Raw genomic sequence first — 27,481 nt, forward strand, 5'->3', positions numbered from 1 at the left:
AGAAGACACCAGGACTCTCCCTACCCATATGCCTCGCCTCCCAACCCAGAGCACCACCAGGTTCGTCATGACGCAGCCCCTAAAATGACAAAGTTGAAGAGCTGAATCCCAGGAGTACGGCAACTCAGGAAGGAGTGTGGCAACCCCATCTACAGAGCCCTGGATACAGAAAGAGCAGCTGACTCCTTGGGACCTCAGACTTTGGGGCCCTACTGAGCCGACCTCACCACCTCACTTCACTGTGACTCCCGAGGGGCGGCCTTAGTCCTCAGTGCCTCTGTGGATGGTGGGAGCGGTGGTACAGGCTGAAGGCTCCTTGCTGAAGGCTGGCTGGATGCCCTGACTTGGACAACTACAGCCCGCGTGTCCCTGTGGGATGCAGGAGCCCTGTCTGGCTCCAACCCGAAGTAGGTCAGATTTCAGATAAGCGGGTGGTTTTCCTGTAAGCAATGAAACCCTCCTCTGTACTTAATGAGAAACAGACTCCTCAACTTACCCCAGCTCACAAGACCAGAAGCATGGTGAGATTCCTCACTTCCTTCTCATCCCCAAGTCCCCACCACACACTTCTTCAAAACTGCCCCTCGGGTCTCAGCCTTCCTCTCTGTCACCAGGACTGTCAAACACCAATTCCTCCCAGTGTTTTTCCTATTCAGAACCTGCATCTTCGTTCAGTCAGCATTCCCTTGCCTGGCATCCAAGGCCTTTCTTTTCACAGGAGTTTAACACTCCCTTCCTGCATGAAGTCACTGCGATTAAGCCCTACTGGAGTTCCAAGTCCCCTCAGTGTCTACAGCAGGATGTGCTTGCTGCTTTGTGACCAATATTCAGTATCTTCCATCTCTATCTGAACCGTGTCTGAGGAGGAGGAATCATGCCACTATCCTGTCACTCCTGGGCACCTTGGTGCCCTACAGCCAACTCAAGTCCACAGACCCTGCCACCTCCCTCCTCATCCACCACCCTCCCCCAACCTACCCCATCCTCTCAAGCAAAAAGCTCGGAGTTAGATGGAGGCTCCAAGGATATCTGTCTAGCCCCCAATCTCCATGCAAAGCTTCCAAACCAGTCCAGGCCAATGACAACCAGTAAAAATTTTAGTCATCTTCGGGGACAGGCATTTCACTACTTTTTCATGTCCAACAACTCTTTCACATCCCAGAAACAATCTCCTTGACTTCAAGATACCTGAGATCAGCAATACTTCCCACATTTGGAGTCACAGGCCCCTGTCCCAAACAAAACTGTACATACACTTCCTAGAGTCTTCAGTGGCCATGACCCCAGTTAAGATGGTCAGCACCCAGAAAAACTACAAAGTAATCACGAGATAGCTCACAACAGTTTGGAGGCTAAACTAAGTTTGCAGGTAAAAACTAAGATCTAAGGACAGAACAACAAAAGAGAAGCATCCAAACAAAACAAATTAAAAAGAGAGAGAGAGAGACCTCACTTAAAAGTAGGAAAAGGTTCAGGGCACGCAATGTCTGTTGGACTGAATATTTTATTTCAACAGACATCCCTGGTTTTAAAAAAAAAAAAAGATGGAGGGAGGGGTTCAACATATCATCACACCCAACAGGGAGCCAAACTCCCATCCAAGAACTCAAGAGCCCCTTCTGAGGCATCACTTGAGTCTTTGCTAGCTCCAAGACAGAAGGGAGCTGAATTTTCTAACTTTTGTTAAGAAAAATCTATCAAATATGTTCATTCTCGCAGAGGCGAGGGCTGGGTCCTCAGGGAAAGAGATCCTGGGCTTGGATCAGCTGGGGTCCCAGAGATGAAGCTGGGGGCCGAGCCAGCTGGGCTGCAGATCCAGAGGCAGTCAGGTCCAGAGCCCTAGAATCCGTATTTGGCTTGGGTCTGCCGGCGGCTGAGCTTGTTCTCCGACCAGGTGTTCTTCAGTTCCAGCTCCCGCTCCTTAGCCTGTGCAAGGAAGAGGGGGCAGGGGAGAGTCACACCAAGGCTCTAAGAAACAAGCTTCTCTTGCCTCTGTGTGCTTCCCACTTTAAAGTCTTTCTGCCATCAAAACAATTATGAGGAAAAAGTAAACCCCTTGAAGGATTTAATTTTCTTATTCAAGCAGAAGGGGAGGACCCTCAGAAAGCAAAGGAAACCATCTCTTTGGGGAGTTAATAGGGTTCAAGCAGAATTTCAAGAATGCTGGTCCTGGGACTTCTCTGGTGGTCCAGTGGCTAAGACTCCATGTTCTCAATGCAGGAGGCCAGAGTTCGATCCCTGGTCAGGGAACTAGATACCACATGCTACAACTAAAAAACCTGCATGCACAATCAAGACCTGTTGTAGTCAAATAAATAAAGAATTAATTAAAAAAAAAAAAAAGAATGCTGGTTCTTCATCAGCTAGATTTAAAACTGAAATGCTCAAATGGGAAATGGACAAATGAAAACTTGAATTTGGCATCTGAAAGGAAGACAATTAGCTGCCTTGGATACCTAACGAGCCATGTGAGAGAAGACAGCATTGAAGACCTGGACAGGTCAAAATAGGACACCTACCAACAATAATTTAGCCTGGAGCCACTGTTTCGCTGTTGTGTTAAATGTAGTATATATGGTACCCTAGAAATTCACACCACTTTAGAGCACAAATTGAAGCTGTGAAAAACTGACTGGAAGGTACAAGAATTAATGCTTCCCCTCCTGACTGTGACAACTCCTAGCTCTAGACAGCATTCTGGGAATGTACAAATGCCACCCTAGAAAAGGGGCTCCTCAACCCCACCTCCACCTGCTCATTTCCCCTGGGGTGGAGAAGGGTGCTAGGAGTTTGGATTTAAAAAAAGACCCTACAGGGGAACAGCAAGTAAAAAATAATTTAAAAATAAAAATAAAAAAATTTTAAAGACACTACCCTTAAATTCTTTCCCTACAAATAACAAGATAGGGTAAGGGTACAAAGGAGTCCATGAAAAAGAAGATGAAAATATGGTAAGAACAATGAATGCAAGTTTTGGCACTGAAATCACCAACCAGCATATATACTCTCCGGAAATGGCCAGGAAAGAGTCTTATTCCTTCTGTACTCTTGACAGCATTTAGCACACTAGATCTCAAAAAGATATTTAATGACACAATAAATATTTGAAAGCTGTCAGGTCCTATCAAATAAATACCAAGAAATATTCCAATTACAAAAGATATTTTTAGATTATCTGTAAATCTGAATTACTTGCATTGATGTTTCCTACCACAGAAATGAAGAACACAAAACCAACCTCACCTCCTCATGAGGTATATGTTTTGCTAAAAGTTGCTGAACCAATTTTTCTTTGGTTTTTTAAATTATCAGATGAACTTGATATTTAAAAGAACCTTATGAGAAACCATTTCACCCCCCTCTTACCTCTATGTTTTAAATATCTGAATCTTCATTTTCAGTTTATTCCAAGCACCTGTACTGGAGTCTTACATGAAGTGAGCCTGAGGCAGAGTAGGATAATTCTGAAGGACACATCCCCACCTAGTGGCCATATGGAGAACTGGGGAGGGTGCCTGCCAGAAGCAGGGGTCTGACAGAGGCTTCTAGCGAAGATCTCAGCCTTCAAATCCCCAGGTTTAAAGGGATCCTGCCTAGCAGGCCAGGGCCCTCAGGCCTCTCACCTGATGAATCAGGTACGTAATCTGGTGTTTCCGCCGCTGCTGGCCTGTTGGCTGCTCACCTTTCTTCTGTAAGGGAAGAAAACCACCATTAACACATTGAAAGAAAAGTGGAAGCTTCTCACATGCCCCAATGGGACAGGATGGGTATTAAGAAAACAACTACACAGCCCAAATCCTAGGGGGAAGAAGTCAGCTTGGAGCAGTTCTTAAGTCTATTTACTTACAAGATAGTTATTTTTATTAAAGTTATTATGCAAAAAATCTCAAGCTCAGAATACTTGCCTAAAAGAGTCAGCCAATATCCTCATTAGACTGGAAATACTTTGAGGTCAGGGCTGTCTTCTGTATCTTTGGTAACCCACCACCTCAGCACCAAGCCTGGGGCTCTGCCCACGGTGGACACTTGGCACCAGCTTTACTGCTTGCAGTCAGTCTAAAACAGTTTAAAGGCCAGGGTCCAGGAGACCTCCCTCCCTTCTTACCTCCCGCCACCTCCTCTGCCCTTAAGGACCTCTTCATCTCTGTCCACTTCTCCCCAGTCAGGCCAGATGTCTAGCCTATCTCCTGCCTACTGCTTACCAAGCTCTCTCCCATCAATCACCTTTGGCTGAAACCCTACTCCCTCATTCTAGTAAGTATCAACAAGCAGCTTCCCTGGAATTAGATTTTCACAATCACCACGCCTCTCTCCAATTTTCCAGCCTTCACCCGTAACTGCACTGAATCCCTACCCAAACTTTGATGCAAATGATTTACTGTCAAAGTCTATATTGGTCGGGCTTTCATTCTGCGGTTTTCCTGTCCTCTGCCAGTGTTTGAGTCTCAGACTAGAAGCTTCCTAATCAGCCCCACCCAACTCCCAAAACTCCTCTCTGGAGTCTCCTCAGCACTTATGTAATCAATTTGCACCATAATCATTTATACTCAAGTGTCCTTAAAACTCTTTTTCTCAACTACACTCTAAACCTGTCAAGGACAGGAACTGTATCCTTTTCTTCTTTTTTTAAAAATCTAGCTCAATACAATGAGATGGTGGGGAATAAAATAAAAAACTTAAACCTGGGAAAACAGCACACTCCAATTCCTTGATGCTATTTAATGTCATCTAATATGACAGTTGAAGATGACAAACATAAAACACCCAGCTCCATTCCTGTCTACGTGAGCACTACCAGCAGCAGCTGTTACTGCGTGATGATGCCTCTCCACCCAGTTAGTAGAGCATGCTCTCCTAAGTGGCTTTTCCAGTAAACAGTGATGGATCTACGCTGATCTAACCACAATCCTTTGCTCTGTCCCGTACAACCGCCAGCGCTCAGTTAAAACAAACGACTGGGGCTCAGATGGCCATCTGTGGCCACAGAACAAAGCAAAGCAAACGGGGGGAGAAGAAGGGAATAAAATGCCCGACCTTGGCCGTGCTGGTGCTGGGCTAGAATCCAGGCTTCCCCACATCTTCCCCCCTGTGGCAGGCTCATAAATGTCCACATTTGCCGTACTCAGCTACTACGTGAAGAGATGTTCATCATACTGACGGAAGAAAACTAGCACAGGGAAGGCAGGAGTGTGGTGTGGGAAAGGTGAGGGATAAAGCGTCTGAAAAGGCCACAGCTGGGTACAACAAGTGATGGAGAGAGAGGTGAGAGGAGGGGATGCACACTCAGAACCGAGGACCCCAGGACTTCGGAGGCTCTGCTGGGCCCGCACCTCAACGATGTGCTGCACCAGGTCCCAACTTAACGGGATGGAGAGAGGGGTAGGACAGTAGGAAAAGGGTTGAGAGCAGCTACGGATTCTGTTCAGCCAGGAAGAAGCCACACATGTTGAGATCTTCTCAACTGCAGGATAGGAAACTGTTTCAGCCATCCAATCTCAGTAACCAGACTACCATCCAGGTAGAGAGCGAAGTGCTGCAAAATTCTGGAAAGTAGGAGCTGTACCTGGGAGGCTTGGCGTACACTCCAGTACCAAGGGGAACGTGTTTGCTAAAGGTGTAGGGATAGTAACAATGAGGTGAGGGGTCAGATTTTGCTCTGGGGACTCCCAAGGTGGCCGCCCAGCAGACCTTCCTTTCCCACTTACTTTGCTGAATGACTTCACGGTTTTCTCTTCTGTCAGTGACTTGGTCATCCACTGCTGGGCCCCGCTGAGCTGGTCGTCACCTTTGATCTCCACAAAGTTGATCTCCTCCCTCCCTCGGTTCCTTTTGCCCTGCAGCCGCTTAAACTGGAAAAGGGGGGAAAAATTCAGGAGTCGGGGGTCTGGGTAGGGGATCAGGAGATGTCACCAAGGATCCAGAGTTTATGGAATGATTTTAGGGCTCCCCAATTCCACTGCACCCTTAATTCTCTCTATGCAGTACATCCTTTCACCATGCCACCTACCAAGCTGCATTGATGCCAGGTGAAAGGCTACTTCTCAGAAGTTCTCCTGGCCTCAGGGAAAAGAAGGCCAAAATGTATTTCCAAACATGAGTGCAGAGATTCACTGGTATGAATTTTACTCAAATTATGTATAAATTGTATATGCCTAAAAGAACTGCACACTATTTTCAAATTAAGAATTAAAGGTACAAAAACAATTCTATTTTTTTTTTTTCAAAAACAATTCTAGGATTTCTTCTAAAAATTAGTTCTTTTAACATGTCTGTTTTTTCTCATTGGTTCAGTATCACCAAATCAGCAGACCACACACCAGATTAGACATCAGAGGAGAATATAATTCGAGATGGAGAGAGAGGAAGCCTCAAAAAAGAGCCTGGCAAAATTTCCAGGAGACTGCTACTCTTTCCTCTTCCTCCGAAAGAAAGAAAGAAAAATTATCATACTGTTAAGTCATCAGAAGATGTGCCGAGGAGTGTAGGTGAAGAGGAATTAAATTCAAGAACACTTGGAAATCTGCAGTGAAACCCAGGTTGTGGTCTGAGCATCAGCAAGGCCTCTCTCTACCCATAAGGAGTTGACTTTTGCCACTGGATAAGCTCCCTGCTGCCTCCGAGGCTTAGAACAAAAAGGGCCTAACTCCTGAACTTGTCAAGGAGGAGACACAGGAAAGTGGACGAACACAGGATTAACCACAGGCAGAAGTTTGCAAAGGAATAGACACCCTTCTGTGAAAAGGTGAAGAGAAAGTTATTTTTGTAAGAACTTGCATCCCCTATTTCTCCAACCCACTCCTGGTAGGCTGTGGCCTCCCTATAGATCGAATTCTTTATCTCCTGAACATGACTGGACGGTTGCAAAACATGAGGTTTTCATCTTCCCTTGCGCCGAGGTGGGGAGAGGCTCAGCAGCAGAGAATAACACAGTGATGTGAAACACGAGGTTATTTACTGTGGCTGCTGTTCCCTCCCCCTCTCTGTTAGCATGAATGAACCCAACATTTTGGCTAGGCATAGTACCACCCAATGAAAAGACTACTATGTTCCCTTGCAACTAAATACAGCCATATGACAGGTTCTAGTCAGTAAGATAGAAGGAAAAGTATTCTTAGGAACTTTCAGGAAGTCTCCTGAAGGGGGAGGTGACTTTCTTTTTCCAGTCTGCTGCCTGGTGTGCAATAATGAGAACAGTGGCCTTAGCTACATTCTCATTCTCCTCGAAGGGGGCTGGATCGCGACAACTTTATGAAGCTGCCATACCAGCCTTGGCCTGCCTACCTCTAGCCTTCTTTTATAAAGAAAAAAGTTAACTTCCCTCACATATGCCATTATTACTTGAAGTTTCTCAATTATATGTTGTCAAACCAAATCCCAAATGAATATAGCTTTTTGCTTTTTTTAAAAAAAGAATTTCCTTTAGCTTCAGACTTGAAACTTGGTGTCTAGATGTCAAAGATGGTCACTTGGGCTTTATGAACTTACTGCTTCGTCATCGATGAAGGACGCATCTGGGGCAATTTCCTGGGTGGGGACCAGAGCCGGATCCTGTGCGGGATAGTAGCCACCACTGTAATAATCCTGTAGTCAAGGAGGGGAGAAAACATACCAGCTGAGGGCAGAGTGGAGAGAAAAGAGAAAACCCTCATCCAAGAGGCAGTGGTGACACCCACACTACAGACCCCTCAAGTGGGCCAGCAAAAGCACAGATCCTAAGGACCTACCCTACAACTCAAGAACCAGAGTGTCTTCTAATCTACACCATCCAGACAGATAGATTTTTTTTTAGGGAAGAGATACAAGAAATAAAGACATTCTCTCCTGCTTCAATTCACAGCCTGCTCCCTTGGCTGCTTCCCCAGCATGACTCCTACTGCTGACCTCTACCGTGCCTCAGCCGGGCTCCTCCTGCTCAGAAGACCCCAGTGTACGCTCCAGTGTGAGCAGAGATGAGGAGGTGTGAGGCGTGCTACTCCTGCTCCTCGTCCAATCTAGCAGCCCTGAGCACAGGGGATTCCCTCCCTCAGCAGGCAGGAAGATTGCAGATTTCTGATAAAAATAAACCACCATAAGGGTGGTATGGAATTTACAAAGCTGGGAACAAACCAGGTTTGCATTACCAGATTTTCAGCTCAGGAATTGATGATGCCCCTTTAGAGGTAAGCTGGCCAGATGTTGCTGTGGACCCGAGAGGAAGAGGGGTGAAGGCAAGGCAAGGCCCCTACTGTGGCCAACTCAGGCAGCTGCAGGGCTGAGAAATTATTTCCTCTCTGCCTACACTTTTTCCTAATTCTTCCACCTTTGCCCAAAACTCCAAGAAATGCTCCTCCAAGAACATTCATTTTATATATGAAAAATAAGGTTTAATATTAAATAAAAATAATACACAAAAAACCAGAGTAATTAAAGCATTAATTTTCATTAAAAGTATTAATAAAAAACATACATTTAAATTGAAGGGCCCCCTAGAGTAATTACAGTGCTTTAATTTGCACTGACTGCCTTCATGGTATCTGTAACTGCATACAAAATTCCAACTGTTATTCACTGGCTGGATATAAACTAGTGGTTTGTTACATTTTTCTCTTTCTTTGCTAAAGGGGTCAAAACACTCATCTTCCTCCTTCCAACAACACTGAGGGGAGATACACTGTCCCTGGTCAGTCTACAGGACACAGCAAGGCTTAATGGCAGACAGGTTTCAAAGTCTTTGATCAGAAGAGAGTGCCCTCAAAGTCCACCTACCATGGGTCCCTACGCAGGCCTAGACTGCAGGGAAGAGTAACACCGACCACTCAGAGAATCACAGTGGTTGAAGGAGACTTAAGTCTTGCAACCATCACACGCTGGCAGGAAAACTTACTACAGCTGCCCGGCCACAGCACGAGCCAGCTGCCTCTGATCAACCACCACCGCGGCTGTGAGTCCCCGGACTCCTGCGAGCCCTCTCCATCTAACAAAGTTCTGAAGTCTGTCTTAACTACTCACAACCTGGCCTCATATATTCTCACCCTCTGAAGCCCTGGAGAACAATTTAAACAGCTCTTCCACATAATATTTGAATAAAAATTCTCATAACAATTTACTGAGCATTTGCTATGTTACCAATATAACTCTTGTAGCAACCCTGAAGTTCTATCATTCTTCCCATCTTAGAGTTGAGAAATCTGAGATTCAGAGGGGCAGATAAGCAATTTGCCCCGACTCACATAGTTTGAGATTCGAAATCTAAACCCCACTTCCTGTCTCTGCCCAAACTATGGTCCCCCAGTGTCCTCTCTGTAGAGACTTACTTTAGGCCTTTGACTCCTCATGTCTCAGTCAAGGCCTCTTGCCATTCTCCTATTCCCTTTGCATTCAACTCTCCAGACTCCCTCCTCTCCCTCCCCACCTCCAGAACTCTCCTTGGACTCACTGCTATCTAGCCGTCTGTGCCAAAGCTCTTGCATCCTCCTCACCCACACGTGCAGAAGCTACCTGGGATCTCTAAGATTAGAGACTGCTCTTCTTCCACTTTCTCCCTATCCCTCTCATCAGCTCCTACAATGACCTTTTGTGTTCAGAATAGACTTAGGCAATTTTAGATCAATATGGTTCAGCAAAAAGCCATAATGTTTTGAGACCCGATAGGTAAGGAAAACCAAGACACCAGAAGACTCATTAATTCAGCCAAAGTGATGCCAGAGAGGCCGTATCACAGGCTCAGAGCTCTCCCTGACTGTCAGACTCCCAGCCTGCCCTCCATGCCGCCCACGCACCTGATAGTAAGCACCAGCGGCATTCGCGTCGCCATATGTGGAAAACTGATTGTAGCCATAGTCCTCCCCAGGCTTAGGCATCCAAGGGGCCCCACTTGAGCCTGCTGCCATCTTGAATTCCAAGGGGGCATTGGCTGCATCGTCCTGGAAGGCCGGCTCTGGTTCTGTGCCTGGAGGCAGCTCTTCTGGGACAGTGGGAACGGGGTAAGGGTATGGCTCAACTCCAGGCGGCTCGGCCTTCTCAGGGAGGGAGAAAAAGTTCTCAGGGGCTACTTCCTCATCACTGTCGTCCTCTTCCTGCGTGATCTGCTTCGTCACCTGCAGGGCAGCACTCTTGGCGGCAGCCTTGATAGCTGAGGGCGACGGAGTGGTGGTTGTGGTGCCCACAACAGGGGCAAGAGAAGAGGACTTGGTCTTAGAAGCTTGCCTGGAGGGCTTAGTGTCAGAGGAGCCATCCGAGGGTTTCCGGGAGAAGGCATGGGGCAGGAGCAACCTGTTAGTCTCTTTCACAGTCAGGTTTTTAGGTTGGGGAAGCAAGGCGGACAAACCAGTCCCCTCACTGGATCCCTGGTGAGCCCAAGTTTGGGTAAGGAGGGAAGAAAGGTGACAAGCGAGATGTTATGATACATACTACTGACATTAAGAACAAGCATTACAGTTACGTCCTCCAGCCTAAAATCTTACCAGCCCTGTTTCTGTCTGACCTTTGCCCACTAAGGTCATCCACACTGGACTTGACTGCTCCTACCTCAAGCCCTTCTGCTGTCCATTTCTCCCAGCTCCTCTACCACAAAACCTTTCCTGATTTTTTTTTTGCTAATATGATACACTTAGTAAATACATCATCTTTCTTCTCAAAAAGCCCAGGGCTCTCTCCAGATGATCAATCTCTCAGTATCTTGAAGGTTCCTCTTAAGCATAGCAACTCCCTGTTTCCTTTGGATTGGCACTCAAAGTCAATAGCAAGGCTCTGTCCTAAAAAGACATTCATACATCCTGCCCAAATTTCCCTCCCCGCCCAAGGAAAGCCCTAGAGATGTGGTATATCCAGCTTGTTTATGCCAGAGTCAAGCATTTAACTTATCAACTTGTAAGCTAACTGGCTCAGTCCATCCAGAGTTCTTGTTACTCATAAAAATCTTTTGGATTCTGCTTTCTGTACAACAAGGCCAGCTGGCCTAACTGTAGGGCTGAGGGAGGTATTGGTTTGAAAAAGGAGAACGGAGTTGGTGTCACTTACTGGACACTGTGTCACTGTCCTAGAGTAACCATGTACTGCAGCACTCTCGGTCAAGAAATGCCCAGAGTGAGTAAACTAAGGCTTCTGAATCAAGCAGTCCAGGCAGAACTGTTCACCCAGAAAATGGGCTCTTCTCCCTGCTGTCTGTGTTCACAGACTTGGGTCATTCCATCCTGGCAGATGCCAAAGGCTCAGGCTCATAAAAACCGACCGAGATGGAAGATGGAGAACATACATCCTTCAGGCTACCTTCGAAGCATCTGACTTCTCAGCTACATCTGGGATCATGGCTACATCCCTCTGCAGTGCTTGGTCCACGTTGCCTTCTCAGCTCAGAGGTTCTCCATGCACTCATCTCTTCCTACCACCTGCAAGACTGCTCTTTGCTCCTGGAGTGCATTCTGAGCCAGTGTCCTCCCATCTCTTTAGCTGCCAGTTCACTTCCTCCAGGAAGCCATTCTGACAACAGGCAACAACTGGCTTCATTCAGTCTCAGCAAGTGCGTATCTTTCACGATTCTTCCTCCATAAACCACTACAGACATGGACACAGCATCACTCTCATCAGTTATCTAACTTCCATGTGATTGTGTCCTTCTAAGATCTCCCAATATGGGATGTGACACCTTAACAGACTCAGGGAAGGGGCAACCTCAGGATCATATACCTGGATCAGGAGACAACAGCCTTATAAAGGAAGAACCACTTTTGCTCTTCCTGAGACTTGTAATTAACATGAGGTCAGAGGACTCACTGAGTGTGGAGCTCAACAGGAAGAAACTCCTGGGAGCCAGAATAAAGGCACTGGGACAAGGGGAATCAGGAAACGGCAGCGAGAGCATCTCCCAGCACTGTCTGGTTAAGGACTTCTGGTCTTTATGACAAAGCAGTGGCCAAACGCCGCAACTAAGAGCATGGACTCTAGTCAGACTGCCTCAGTCCAATCTCAGCTCTGTCCCCACTAGTTGTCTGACCCTGGGCAAGTTCCTTAAGGTCTCATTCTCCTCATATACAATACGGGAATGATAGTAGCACTCTGATTTAGGTACTATTAAGAGGATAAAATCAGTTAAACACTGGTATAGCACTTAGTACTATTTAAGTTTCTTTTCCAGGTTAAAAATGAGACTGGGGGAAGATGGATAATTTTAAAGTTCAGATGTCCCATAACATCATTTTGACCAATCCATTTATTCTACTGTTCCTAAATAATCCTTTTACCTGAAATGTAATAAATCAAATTGAGTTCCAGTTCATCTCCCTACCATGCCTATCCTCTAGGAGAGGCAACGCCCACACACTAAAGTCAGTGAACAGTGAGGGGAGGGTAGAAAAGCACAAGATCTGACGTTACCTGGAAAACAAAACTACACTCAAAGAGGCAGTCCTCAATATCAATATTTGCATTTGCTTAAGCTTGATTTGGAAATTTCCTATCTCCCAGGAAGCAATATAGGGAAGAAATGGCTTCTGTCACAAAGCTTACCTGAAGGACAGTTTTCTTCTTTGTGGGTTCATCTTCCTCAGAATCTGACTAAGAGAAAAAGAAATAAAATAAGGCCTCGCTGTTTAAGGACAATAGGGAAAGCACTCACCTTAAATGAAGCAGAAATAAAGGCTTGGACAACAGTGGCTATCATCTTGTCTGGGCCCTTCCCCTGTATGAGGTATGTGTCTCCCAGGACCAGCCGAACAGCTTCAGAGAATGAGGTAGGCATTAACCTCCCCTGGTCACTCATTCTCAAACCCCCAGACCTGTTCCAGAGCCTTTTGCATCAATTTTGTCCTTTAAATTAAGACTACTTCCTCTCATTCAGTCCTTGGTGGAAAGAAAAAACTATACCCATTCTTCTTCCTATAAATCTGTCCACTAGAAGATGAATGGGATTTGGCCCACAATCTCACCCAATCTCAGCTTCACTTCTAAAACCACTTATACAGACTACATAACCACAGGGCCGGGGAACTCCTATGGGATTAAGTGGTGTGTTAACTACTCTTCTATGAGACATTAAAGGTCAAAGCCATTGGAGAAATCCATTCCTCTCCAAGTATGATCTATTGTATAAGTATGCCAGACAGAGTCGTTCACGTCCAGGAAGAAGGCAAGCAAATGATGACTGTCAGAATTTGGGGCAAGAAGGGAGGTCCTCTGTGTTATCCCTCTGATTCTTCAGGATTGTTTTTAAAACAAGCTCTCACACTGAAACATGGCCCAACTTTTAGTTGAACATCAGCTCCTCAGCCATCTTCAACTATCAGAAAGATGCAAGGCATATGAAAACTAAGCTTTAACATTTTATTTTAAAAAAATATCCAACCTGAGAACCTTAAAAGTTTTCCATTTGTTGTTAAGACCCTGGTCTGGGGCACCTGTAAATAAAGGTGATTAGGCAGGAATCTAAGATTTTTTTCCATCCCCAAGATTTTAAACAACTCAAATTCTCTGCCTGTTTTTCTCAACTGAACCTCATACATCACAGGTTCCCCACTGGATTCATCTGTTACAAGGACCTCTTGATCATCATTACTCAGAACCTACTGTATGCAAGACACTGTGCCAGGCGCTATCGACACAGCTCCAAGTGGTGCCCTACGGCTGGGCTACAGGTACTGCGATGACATTCATCCACTCAGGCAACAGGACAGGACTCGGAGCAGGCAGAGTCCTGGCCCACTGATTTCCAGAGGCACAACCTAGACTACTTCCTCCACTGTGCTTCAAAGATTTTCTTGTATGCCAAGACATGGAAAAAATCCCAGCCCTCAAGAAACTTGAGTCCAGTAAGAAGAAAGACAAGTACCCAAATAATTGTAATAAAAGCAGTTAAGAATAAGGGCATCAACTGTGACTCCAAAATCTCCTCAGAGAACTGGCCGAGCCTCCATCTGTACCTCTTTCGCGTAAGTTCCCCACCTTATTGCTCCTCCTTCAGGTTCCTGGATGACTGCCACCTCTCACTCTCCTGTCAGTCTGCACTCTGTACCTCCTGACCTGAAACTCTGAAGTCTTCCTAAAGAAGCTCACCTCGCTCTTTTTCACTGTGCCCCTATGTTATTTATTTGTCTGGGGTGGCATCAGGCTAACAATGATTCATCTGTACTTGCTTTGTAAATGTTGCACTTTTCGTGTGCATATACTTGCCTTACTAGAATTAACACCCAAAAAAGAAGTCCTTTTCATTATAGGGGACTGGAATGCAAAAGTAGTAAGTCAACAGATACCTGGAGTAACAGGCAAATTTGACCTTGAAGTACAAAAGCAGGCCAAAGGCTAACAAAGTTTTGCCAAGAGAACGCACTGGTCATAGCAAACACCCTCTTTCAACAACCACAAGAGAAGACTCTACACAGGGACGTCACCAGATGGTCAATACTGAAATCAGATTGATTATATTCTTTGCAGACAAAGATGGAGAAGCTCTATACAGACAGCAAAAACAAGACTGGGAGCTGACTGTGGCTCAGATCATGAACTCCTTCCTTAATGCAAAATTCAGACTTAAATTAAAGAAAGTAAGGAAAACCACTGGACCATTCAGGTATGACCTAAATCAAATCCCTTATGATTATACAGAGGAAGTGACAAATAGACTCAAGTTATTAGATCTAACAGACAGAGGGCCGGAAGAACTATGGATGGAGGTTCGTGACATTGTACAAGAGGCAGTGATCAAGACCATTCCCAAGAAAAAGAAAGGCAAAATGGTTGTCTGAGGAGGCTTTAGAAATAGCTGAGAAAAGAAGAGAAGCGAAAGGCAAAGGAGAAAAGGAAAGATATACCCATTTGAATGAAGAGTTCCAAAGAATAGCAAGGAGAGAGAAGAAAGCCTTCTCGGTGATCAATGCAAAGAAATAGAGGAAAGCAACAGAATAGGAATGACTAGAGATCTCTTCAAGAAAATTAGAGATACCAAGGGAAGATTTCATGGAAAGATGGGCATAATAAAGGACAGAAATGGTATGGACCTAACAGAAGCAGAAGATATTAAGAAGAGGTGGCAAGGAAACACAGAAGAACTGTACAAAAAAGACCTTCATGACTCAGATAACTATGATGGTATGATCACTCACCTAGAGCCAGACATCCTGGAATGCGAAGTCAAGTGAGCCTTAGGAAGGATCACTATGAACAAAGCTAGTGGAGGTGATGGAATTCCAGTTGAGCTATTTCAAATCCTAAAAGATGATGCTGTTTAAGTGTTGCACTCAATATGCCAGCAAATTTGGATAACTCAGCAGTGGCCACGGGACTGGAAAAGGTCAGTTTTCATTCCAACCTCAAAGAAAGGCAATGCTAAAGAATGTTCAAACTATTGCACAATTGCACTCATCTCATACACTAGCAAAGTAACACTCAAACCAAGTGAGGCTTCAACAATACGTGAATCGAGAACGTCCAGAGGTTCAAGCTGGATTTAGAAAAGGCAGAGGAACCAGAGATCATACTGCCAACATCCGCTGGATCATCAAAAAAGCAAGAGAGTTCCAGAAAAACAACTACTTCTGCTTTACTGACTACGCCAAAGCCTTTGACTGTGTGGATCACAATGAACTGTGGAAACTTCTGAAAGAGATGGGAATACCAGACCACCTTACCTGCCTTCTGAGAAATCTGTATGCAGGTCAAAAAGCAAGTTAGAACCAGACATGGAACAACGGACAGGTTGGAAAAGGAATACAACAAGGTTGTATATTGTCACCCTGCTTGTTTAACTTATATGCAGGGTACATCATGCAAAATGCTGGGCTGGATGAAGCACAAGCTAGAATCAAGACTGCAGGAAGAAATACCAATAACTTCAGATATGCAGATGACACCACCCTTACGGCAGAAAGTGAAGAGGAACTAAAGAGGAGAGTGAAAAAGTTGGCTTAAAACTCAACATTCAAAAACCTAATAAGATCGTGACATCCAGTCCCATCACTTCATGGCAAATAGATGGGGAAACAATGGAAACAGTGACAGACTTTATTTTCTTGGGCTCCAAAATCCCTGCAGATGGTGACTGCAACCATGAAATTTAAAAAACGCTTGCTCCTTGGAAGAAAAGCTATGACCAACCTAGACAGCATTTTAGAAAGCAGAGACATTACTTTGCCGACAAAGGTCCATCTAGTCAAAGCTATGGTTTTTCCAGTAGTCATGTATGGATGTGAGAGCTGGACCATAAAGAAAGCTGAGCGCCAAAGAATTGATACTTTTGAACTGTGGTGTTGGAGAAGATTCTTGAGAGAGTTCCTTAGACTGCAAGGAGATCCAAGCAGTTCATCCTAAAGGAAATCAGTCCAGAATATTCACTGGAAGAACTGATGCTGAAGATGAAGCTCTAATACTTTGGCCACCTGATGCAAAGAAATGACTCCTTAGAAAAGACCCTAATGCTGGGAAAGAATGAAGGCAGGCGAAGGGGACAACAGAGGATGAGATTGTTGGATGGCATCACTGACTCGATGGACATGAGTTTGAGCAAGCTCCAGGAGTTGGTGATGGACAGGGAAACCTGGCATGCTGCAGTCCATGCAGTTGCAAAGAGTCAGACACGACTAAGTGACTGAACTGAACTGATCCGTGAAAATGCAAAAAATGTATACTAACTAAAATTTTTAACAGAATTCAAGAATTATTATTCCCTCTGGTCTGCCAAGAGGTCAAACACATGGAAGAAAAGCTTTAAGCCCCAAACACCCAAGCATTTTTTACCTGTTCTCTCTGTTCCAAACTCCACTGCCTCAGGATTCACTGACCGTTTCCCTTTCCCCCCCCCCCCACTCCTCCTCCCTTGTTTCTTGACTATGAAGACTTTCTCCTTTCCAGCAGACCACACAGAACCACCTCACCATGGGGTATACAAGGTTGTCATGAAGTCCCCAGGCATGTTTAAACTTTAACATCTTAGGTAATATGGCCAATGGAAACAATCTGCAAAGAAAATGTTATCAAGTTTAAGACGATTACATTCATAAAACTGTACAAGCATATTTTTATTTTTCAGGTCTGTGACAAACAAAAAGTGGCTACTCTGAAATTGTAGGCAAACTGTCCTATGGCTAATAGAATTGAAGGCCAGATCAGCTGGGGGAAGAAAATTCAATTTTTCCTTAAATGTCACAGACGGTTTCCATTATACTGTCAACCTGAGTTTAAAGCTTAAAAGCACACACACACAACTGTACAAAGATTTTAGGAACACCTTATTAATTCCGGATTTAGAGGGCTGCTACAGCTACTCACAATCATCCTTCTCTCTCTGAACGTCTTGTACTCATCTACTGAGCCCCACTATCAATCATCTCATGAAGGGCACAAATATGACTCCCTAAAACAGAACACTAGGACCCTCAAAAAACGTGCTGAACCCCTAAGCCCTTATTAAGACTATTCATCTTTGAGAGGGGGCAGAAATAAATCTTTACCTCTTGAAGCTGACAAACAGGGCTCTGAGACATTCAGTAACCTACCTAGGCCACAGAGGAAGTCCAGGGCCCTTAGGAGAGCAGGGAAACAGAATGAGAACCACTTCTTGCCCCCTGAGTTAACTTTAGCCAACTAAAGAGGTTGGAAACATGGAGCTCACTGGTTCACTATGAAAAAGAGGTTGAGAGGCCACTCAAAGGATTTACAGGCATGTGTGGGCTTGGATGAAAACAGGAAAACAAAGAAAGCTCAGCAAGGAATTATCCAAATACCTCACACAAAAAATAAATTTCAGTTCAGAGTACCAAAAAGGAGGAGATGAGTAATCCAAAATCTAAAAGATGTGCCATTTATCTACCAGTCATGGGGTCAGGGGCTGTCTTAAAGCATTTAAAAGGAAAATTAATTCAGCTTCTATCAGAAACCAATTAGAGGCAACAGAATCAGCCTAAGCACAGTATTTAATTTAGACACAACCAGAACTTCCTTGATGGTGAAAAGTACATGAGCATACTGGGGTTTTTTTCCCCTTTATCATGGTAAAGTATATATAACATAAAATGTATCATTTTAACCATTTATAAGCATACAAGTACATACAGTAGCATTAAGTACATTCATAATATTGTATAACCATCACCACTATCTCCAGAACTTCTCATCATCCGAAACAGTGACTCTATACCTATTAATAATAATTCCCATTCCCCAGTAACCTCTATACTACTTTCAATCTCTTCATTTGCCTACCCTAGGTACCTCATACAAACGGAATCATATAATATGTGTCCTTTTGTGTCCAGCTTATTTTACTGAGCATGTCTGTCTGCAAAGTCCATCCATATTGTAACATATCGTATCAGTACTGCATCATATTGTATCAGAACTGCATTCCTTTTTAAGGTTGAGTAATATTCCACTGTATGTATATACCACTCTTTGTGTATCCACTCACCTGTTGCTGAAAATGTGGGTTATTGCCTTTTGGCTACTGTGAACAGTGCTGCTATGAACACTAGCATACAAGTATCTGTCTGAGTCCCTGTTTTCAAATATTTTTACCTAGGACTAAAACTGCTGGATCATTCTAATTAACTTCTTGAGAACTCGCCAAACTGTCCTCCACAGGAGCATATTAAAAGGAGGCTGTTGAGTCCACTCCTAGAGTGCTAAAGACCAGCGAAAGGTGGTCTAAGTGGGTCTGTGTCATCTGACCCAGAGCAAATGATGATGCTAGAGATACAGGAGCACCCAGGGCTGGAAGAAGGCTGGGCCAGAAAAGGCATTCCCAGATTTTCGAGACACAAACTGACTGTGTCTCTTAAGAAGGAAGTGCTGCATTTCTTTTTGGCCTCCTAAGAGCCTGCGCCTCAGTGGCCACCACTGTCCTCTCTGTTCCAGCTGCCAAGAGTGACAAGACACACACACCCCGAGACTGCTGAGCAAGAACGGAAACAGACATTTTCCATTAAGCCAGGCCCAGTGGGATCTGCTAATCTATGAGAGCCTCATTCCCCATGGCAGCCTCCCTCTTATCTTCCCAGGCTCTGGTTCTGACAGACTCCCTTTCCAAAAAGCAATCACTAGTTGCCAGGGCCAGAAGCCAAGAAGGAAATCAGAGCCCAAGCACAGACCACCCACCCCCCCAACCCCCAGGCTCCAAACTCGAATCACTTACACACTCCTCTCTGCTATTATCCCAATTAGCTAGAGTCATCAACTGTTTTCCCCTTTGGTCTCAAATATGTTCTTACATCTGCCCGTTCAGTTAAGACATCATTTTCTCTCCCACTTTTGCACTCCTCATAGTATCACTTTCCTAGTTCTGGTTGCTCAAGAGTCTACTATCTTTTTGGTAGGAACTATGATAGAAAGGAAACCCACTCCAGTGTTCTTGCCTGGAGGATCCCAGGGACGGGGAGCCTGGTGGGCTGCCATCTATGGGGTCGCACAGAGTCGGCCACGACTGAAGCGACTTAGCAGCAGGATGATAGAACACAACACCTGGCAGCAAACATGATTCCTGCTGCTCTCGAACCATGTGACTTTAGCTCTGTTCTCTAAACTCCTGTGTCCTCACCGGTAAGCTAGGGGTAAGGCTTAACTTACAGAGTCGCTGATGTGCCCAGCAGTGTCAGACACTCCACAGGGGACCCACAAATGTTGGAGCATTTTTCCTTCCCTTTCTATCTAGGGCTAAATCCTAGCTAAATTCACCGCAATCAACTCTTAACTACTTGCTTAACAGAAGTGACCAAAATTGGTGAAATTTCAATTTCACAGCTTCAAATCTTTCACTACCTGGGTAAGCAATTTGAAAGGACGTGTAACACTAATCCAAGTAATTCTGAAATTTCTATTTGTGTTCGAACGCACACTACATGACAAAAAACCCTTAGAGCAAACTTATTCCTCTAATTTTGCTTTTTTAGTATCCTAATTTTAGAAGTCTGCATCTCCTAAGCCCGCAAAATCAGCAATTAACCACTGTTCAGAAAGAGAACAGGAAGAAGGGAAAAGGAATGATGATTCCCCATTTTATGGATCATTCCTAATTTTTGACTCACATAAGTCAAAAGCTGACAGAATTTGATATTGAAACATACCTGGAGAGAGAATTTCCCCTGTTCCCTGACTGTGGCTGATCAATGAGCTGACTCAAATCAAAGCAATCACAGTCTCTCTCCCAGAAAACCAGACCAGGACTAAAACTACAGTTCAATCTGGGCCAATCACTAAAAGGAAGGAATGAAAAACCAAGGAGGTGTAGGTGGCCATCTTTCTCTGCAATAAAAGGTAAGAAGTGGAGGAAACTGGTCTGCAGACAAAGAATGACTTAAAGGTGCAAAGAGAAGCTGTGTGGATCCTTGACAGATCTCCAGCTCCTGATTCCAGGCCCTTTCCAGGGCACCTCAGTATATTTACGATGCATTTCCACTTATGCTAGCTTGGAGCAGTTTCTGATACTTGTAACCAATTAAATCTAACTAATCCCCAACCAGCTCTGCCTTTGTATTCCCCAAATAAACAGCACCACTACCCTCCCAGGTGTCTGAGCCAAAAGGTCAGCCTTGACCCCTCTCCTTCACCCATGACATCTAATCAATTCCCTGGTCTTACCACTTCTCCCTCCAAAAAAGACCTGGAACCTCCAATTCTCTCCATCCCCACCACTCCCTTGTCCAGGCACCATCATCTCTCACACTGTATCTACCAGTCTTGCTCCCTCCAGATCTTTTGGCACCCTGTGATCAGAGGATTCTTGCTCAGACTTAAGGGCTTTTCATTACCCTAGAATTACGTACAAAGGCCCTGGCATCATATCCAAGGCCCATGATCATCTGGCCTCAATCTCTTTCTCTCTAGCCTCATCTCTCATCACTGCCCCTGCCCACCATGCGCTGCAGCCATGGTGCCTTACTAAAGCTTCCCACAAAGCGTTTGCATTCTCTCACCTCCGGGCTTTTGTACATTCCGTTCCTTCTGCCTGATCTCCTCCCCTTCATCGCCCCTTTCTCTGGCTACCTTCTGCTCACTTGTCTTATCTCCAAAATGTAGACATCATCTCCTCCTGAAAGCCTCCCCAACTTCTAAAGTTGATTAGTGCCCAAAAGAGAGCGCCCATGGCAACAGCTCTACCACGGCCCTCCCGACTTGACCTTGCCTGGCTACCTCTACACAGACCATCAGCTCCTTTTATAACAGGGTCTATCATGTTCACTACTGTACTCAGCTCCTGGCACAGAGAATCAGCTCAACAGTGAATGAAGGAATGAACGAGAGTTGAGTTAATTAATCCTACTTCAGCACCAAATTCTAAAGGAAAATTATTTAAGGAAACCTAATTCACTCACTCAAATGTTTACTGAAAGCCCAATAAGCACAAGACACAGAGCTTAGGACCCACAAATATTTCAAAGGTGAAGGTCACCCTTACCTAGTCACCTTAGAACTCTCTTAGGCTACCTTTCCCAGGAATCACACGTTCAGGAAACAAAACACTAACCTGCACAGAACAAAAATGGGAAACTGAACCAGCTAAGGACTAGGATTTGGTTTTATTCTAATTATCCACCTCACAATTTATCTCAGGAATTTAGCAGATTATACTTACAAAGGAGAGAGGGTTAAAAGTCCTCAGAATTTTCTGCCACTTCGGCCGGCCTAAATGGAAGATTCTACAGCCTCTACCAGCAACTTTTCCTGATGCTACACCTCTGAGGACCTAAAAATGAGTCTTTCCACTGTCACTGTGGAGGGAAGCAAGCTGGCTCAAAGTGCCATCTTCCCCCATATATCGCAATTAGGCTGAAAGGAAATTTGGGAAGAAAACTGTGAAAACAGAATGCCCCCCAAAATGAACCTATTTTCCTCTGTCTTAGGAACTTTCCTTTGTTCCAGGTTAAATTAAAAGCAAACTTAAGTTCCACTGGAGCAACAAAGGGCTTTTTGGGACCCTAGACTTAGAAATAACAGACTTGGGGAAAAAAGAAGGGGGAAATGATTTGGAAGAAGTTTGGAACAAGGTAGTAAGGGAGATTCTGGAAGTACCTTCCATAAAGAATCCATATTCATTTGAATTCATTCACTCAAAATATTTAGACAGTACTCACTATGTGCCAGGCATTGCTTTAACCACTATGAATTCAGCAGTGAAAAAAATAAACAATAAGCCCTGTCTTCATGGAGCTTGTACACTAGCAAAAGAAGAGAGGCAAATAAAATAAACAGTACGTGAGATGGTTAGTATGTCATCTCATACACTAGCAAAGTAATGCTCAAAATTCTCCAAGCCAGGCTTCAATAGTATGTGAACCATGAACTTCCAGACATTCAAGCTGGATTTAGAAAAGGCAGAGGAACTAGAGATCAAATTACAACATCCCCTGGATCATCGAAAAAGCAAGAGAGTTCCAGAAGAACATCTACTTCTGCTTTATGGACTACGCCAAAGCCTCTGACCGTGTGGATCACAACAAACTGTGGAAACTTCTTCAAGAGATGGGAATACCAGACCATCTGACCTGCCTCTTGAGAAATCTATATGCAGGTCAGGAAGCAACAGTTAGAACTGGACATAGAACAACAGACTGGTTCCAAATCAGGAAAGGAGTACATCAAGGCTGTATACTGTCGCCCTGCTCATTTAACTTATATGCAGAGTACATCATGAGAAACACTGGGCTGGATGAAGCACAAGCTGGAATCAAGATTGCCAGGAGAAATATCAATAACCTTAGATACGCAGATGACACCATCCTCAAGGCAGAAAGCGAAGAACTAAAGAGCCTCTTGATGAAAGTGAAAGAGAAGAGTGAAAAAGTTGGCTTAAAACTCAACATTCAGAAAACTAAGATCATGGCATCCAGGCCCATCACTTCATGGCAAACAGATGGGGAAACAATGAAAACAGTATTTCTTGGGCTCCAAAATCTCTGCAGATGGTAACTGCAGCCATGAAATTAAAAGACGCTTGCTCCTTGGAAGAAAAGTTATGACCAACCTAGACAGCATATTAAAAAACAGAGGCAAAAAAAAATAAAAAGCAGAGGCATTACTTTGCCAACAAAGGTTTGTTTAGTCAAAGCTATGGTTTTTCCAGTACTCATGTATGGATGTAAGAGTTGGACTATAAAGAAAGCTGAGTGCCGAAGAACTGATGCTTTTGAACTGTGGCACTGAAGAAGACTCTTGACAGTCCCGTGGACTGCAAGGAGGATCCAACCAGTCAATCCCAAAGAAGAGCAGTCCTGAATATTCACTGGAAGGACTGATGCAGAAGCTGAAACTCCAATACTTTGGCCACCCGATGCGAAGAACTGACTCATCTGAAAAGACTCTGATGCTGGGAAAGATCGCAGGTGGGAGAAGGGGATGACAGAAGATGAGATGGTTGGATGGCATCACCAACTCTATGGACATGAGTTTGAGTAAGCTCTGGGAGTTGGTGATGGACAGGGAAGCCCGGCGTGCTGCAGACCACAGGGTTGCAAAGAGTTGGACATGACTGAGCAATTGAACTGAACTAGACGGTGAAAAAGTATCTTAGATGGTGGTGCTATGGAGAAAAATAAAAGTGGGGTGGGGCGGAGTGGGTGACAGGAAGTTAAAACTGAAATAGGTCGGCTAGCAAGCCCTCAATGGGAACTCGTCTTTTAAACCCAGATTTGAAAGAGGTGAGGGAGAGAACATTCAGACATCCGGGGGGAAGAGAACAGAAATAGCCTCCAGGCCTAGTTGGAAGTCTGAAGAAAAGCAAGGGCGAAAATTGGCTTCCCTCTGAGGGTTACCAGAGGTGAGCGAGGCATGGACCAATTGAACTTTTAGAAGAGAAAGAATGGGAAGAACTCCAGGTAACTCTAAAGTATTATCTGCCCCTAGGCTGTCTCTTCTATCTCCCAAGTGCTCACTCCAAAAAAGGCCTTCAATTTTACTGATCCAACATTCAGAAAACGACACAAGCTTGGTTGCCTCTTCTGTATGTAAATGGTGAAACTGAAGCATAGGCCTGAAGTTCAGCTAAATTCTGAATCTTCACTCTGTCCTTCACCAGGTAAGATCTTACACGCTGGACACCTGTTTCTCACCTGTAAAAATTAGAATGTTATCTCTCACAGTTCTGCGGTAATTCAAGGAAAGGGTCAATGCCTGGCAAATGATCTGTACTCAACAATTTCTTCCCTAACTTGTCTCATAAATAGAATCCAGGATTCCTATCCTTCCCGCTCAGACCCTGATGCTTTTAAGTTCAGAGGCAAAGCAAAAGGTTAGTTCTGAATGTTGGCCAAGGGCTCAGGAATTGTCTCATGTTACCTCAAGTGCCACATCTTATGCTGTTCTGAGTACTTGGGGGGTTTGGGGCAGGGGGGAGGAACCTGCGGTGAAGATGCAACAGAGGGAATGCAATCAAGTGTCCCTAGGCCTGGCCCTGTCACTGTCAGGTGATGGTATAAGGCCTTTCCGCGGGCGAGTACAGTTTGGAGAAACACGCAAGGACAAATACTCTTAACTCCCCAAAGCCGACAAACTTCAGCTCGACTAATCGCACAATACCAGGAATTCAGTGGTCCGGAATCAACGGATGCATTTACAGGAGAGAGTCTCCGAGCCTCCACAAGTCCCTCCCACAGCTGAGCCCATGCCCAAACCCAGTGGACAGTGGGGGTGCCCTCCCCGCATACTCACATCCCCTTTATGCAACTCTGGCGCCGCAATCTTCACCGGCTCTGTCCTCTTCTTTGGCTTCGGAAGCCCCAGGGGGGGCCCGGCACCGCCGATAGTGGGGGGCAGACTGAGGCCAGGGCCTCGGGGCGAGGGCAGCCCCAATCCGAGCCCCTCCCCAACTCCCGCCGCTTCAGCCGGGCTCACGCCTGGAGGTGGGGGGAAGCCTCCCAGGCCGAAGGGCAAGGGGGGAGGAGGCTGGAGCCGGGGGTCGCCGGTGGGTGGGGGCAGCAACAGCGGCGGGGGAAAGGCTGGGGCCAGCATCTGAGGGGGCGGAGGCAGCAAGGCCGGACCCTTGGGTGCGGGAAGAGAAGCGAACAAGCCCCCTAAAGTGGGCCCAGGTGTAGGGGCCGCCGCCTCCTCCTCCTCCTCCGGCTCCGGCTCAGCCTCATCCGGCTCACTTTCTTCGCTGCTGGCGTAAGCAACCAGCGACATGGCGCCGCCCGCCTTTGGGGCGCCCTTGCCGGCAGACGAGGCCTACTTGAGACCGGGGATGTCCGGAGGCCTAGTGTGCCCCCCCCCACTCGGCGGGGAGGGGAACCAAAAAGGCCGCCTTCTCCGTACTCTAGGGCTAGCCCCGGCAGAAGCCCATGCCCATAGTTGATTTCCACCGAATAAGGCTTCCCTCTTCACTTAAGCTCCTAGTCCCGGGCAACTACACACAGCTAATGGCCGCCGAGTCACTCCGCCTCCTCCTCGCCGCACCAATATAAGAACTACAACTCCCAGAGAACACTTTGGACACGGCACCATTCTCCTCCACAGGGAGAGCGGCGCAAGGCACGGCGGGAGTTGGAGTCAGAGGGAGGATAGAGAGGTTCAGAGGAAGGATTGAGGTGTCCACAGAAAGACAAGCGCTAAATCCGCCTCTGATACTAGGACTCCTGGGATGAGTAGTTTTGGGGGTTTTGGGGTTTTTTTTTTTTTTTTCGTCCCCTGACAATTCCTAGATAACTACAAGCCCCATCGGTCACCGCGGTGGTCACGGAGACGGATAGGAGAGCATTTCGGTACTTGAAGTTCTCTAGGGCGGCTGCTTGGGCGCTAAGATTTATGGGAAACGTAGTGCTCCTAGAAACTGCAAGTAATGTCGGGAATGAAAGGGCGTCTGGGAATGTGGCGGGTTGGTGGCGGGCGGGGGGGGGTAGCTTAAAGAGAAAGTAATCTGTAAGAGAGGCTGATGAAGCCTCCGAGTCCACTGAAACCCCAAGTTAGATAGAATAAAACACCCCAAGAACAAACAGGGCTCGAGAGACCTGTACGAAATTGGGCTGCGAGCCAGAAAGATTCAAGACTAAAGGCCTAATTAAAAACATCTGAGAGCTGAAATAAATGTAACATAAGAGGGTGTAAGTGATCTCGCCTTGACCAAGGTACACATCCAGGAGCACACCTTGCCCTTCCAGCCGGGGTCCTGACCTCACTCGACAGTGAGACAGAAGGATGGGCAAGGGCCCTGGAAGGCAGAGCCTGGTACTTCAGGTTAATCCGTTCAACTCAGCCTAGTGGGGGTGGGAGCCAGCTACATCTCAGTCCCCTTCACGGATTTGAGGCATCCCTCAAGTTCATCCCTATCTGCCTGTCCCCTCAGCTGTCTATTGCATATGTCCTCTGTGCTTGGTGTTCCTTCTGCCTTTATGTGTGACTTGTTCATTGGTCTCTGTGAGTGCCTTTTATATCCACCCATGTTTATCCTTTTCCACCTTACATGTGCCTGCTCGTGATTCTGCAGCTGTCCTCTGTCCACTGTAATTTCGTGTCTTTTTCTTATATAGTCATCTTTGCTCCTTCCTGCTGACTGTGACTGGGTGCCCTCTATTTGTCAAGTATGTGTGTGTCCTTTATATTCTAAACCACCTGTGTGGGCTCCATCTCCCTATTCCCAGAGCGGAAGGCTCTACTGAGCTCAGCCCTGAGAGACTGCTGAGATTTAGGGAGGAGGCTAAAGAGGAAGATGGAAAGGATGACCAAGGTGGGTGATGATGATGGCAACAACAAAGAGGGACAGTGAAAGCCTAAGCATGACTTCTGCATTAGACAAGCCTGCTATGGTCCCCTCCTCCCCACCTTCTCCATTTGTCTAAATCTCACTCTGCCTTCACCAACAAACTCATATGCTGCTTTCTCCATCTGTCTGCTTAAATCTGTCTGCTCCCTGCTCTGGATGCCCAGAGCATTTTTCTGCCCACCAATTCTTAAACTTTAATGTGCCTAAGATCACTGAAAAACTTTTTTAAAATGCAAACTTCTGAATTCCAGCCTAAGAGATTCTTCTTAAGTGGGTGGGGCCCAGAGGTCGGACCCAGAAGTCTGGATTTTTAAGCAACTCCTCTGTTGATTGCAAAGCAGGTGCACTAAGGATCACAACTGAGAAACTAGACTCCCCAGTGTTATCTTGCACCTGGCATGCTTTGCACACTGCTGCCTTCTAATACCAGCTTTTCCAATCTAGGCTCCCCAACCTACTTTCTGGTAAATTTGGACAGTCACTTCTCTTCTCTGAGTTTCCTTTTCCTCCTTTGTATGACAGGAAAGAGAATGGGAAACTTTCAAAGGGAAATGATTATCCTTTTTCCTGGTCAACACATCTTGCTGCCCTGCAGTGAAGAGACACCCCAAAAGGGCAGAGATCTTTTTTTTTTTAACAAATATTTTCTAAGCAGGGTCCTCTTACTGTAAACATTAATGATTTCCCTTAATAGGTAGATACCCTGCCCTCAAAAGGTTGTTTTCATGCAAGAAATTGATTAAAGAAATTTGAGGATGAGGATGGGAAGGAGATTTATTTCTCACTGCTTACTCCTTTATACCTTTTGAAATTTGTAACTTGTGCATGTATTACCTA

At 45.5% G+C, this 27,481-nt stretch overlaps 1 protein-coding gene across 1 annotated transcript; it reads right to left on the minus strand.

Moving 5' to 3' along the window:
• Window positions 1–1,486: 1,486 nt before the first annotated feature.
• PRCC (proline rich mitotic checkpoint control factor) lies at window positions 1,487–25,349 on the minus strand. The gene is made up of 7 exons (XM_043453508.1): window positions 24,601–25,349; window positions 12,484–12,531; window positions 9,759–10,325; window positions 7,486–7,581; window positions 5,706–5,849; window positions 3,624–3,689; window positions 1,487–1,926 (listed from the first exon to the last, which is right to left on the minus strand). Exons 1-7 carry the CDS (start codon window positions 25,069–25,071, stop codon window positions 1,840–1,842), a joined length of 1,479 nt encoding a protein of 492 aa, XP_043309443.1. The 5' UTR covers window positions 25,072–25,349; the 3' UTR covers window positions 1,487–1,839.
• Between the last annotated feature and the right edge of the window lie 2,132 nt (window positions 25,350–27,481).

The sequence above is a fragment of the Cervus canadensis genome, chromosome 2, assembly GCF_019320065.1.
Source record: "Cervus canadensis isolate Bull #8, Minnesota chromosome 2, ASM1932006v1, whole genome shotgun sequence".
Taxonomy (NCBI): domain Eukaryota; kingdom Metazoa; phylum Chordata; class Mammalia; order Artiodactyla; family Cervidae; genus Cervus; species Cervus canadensis.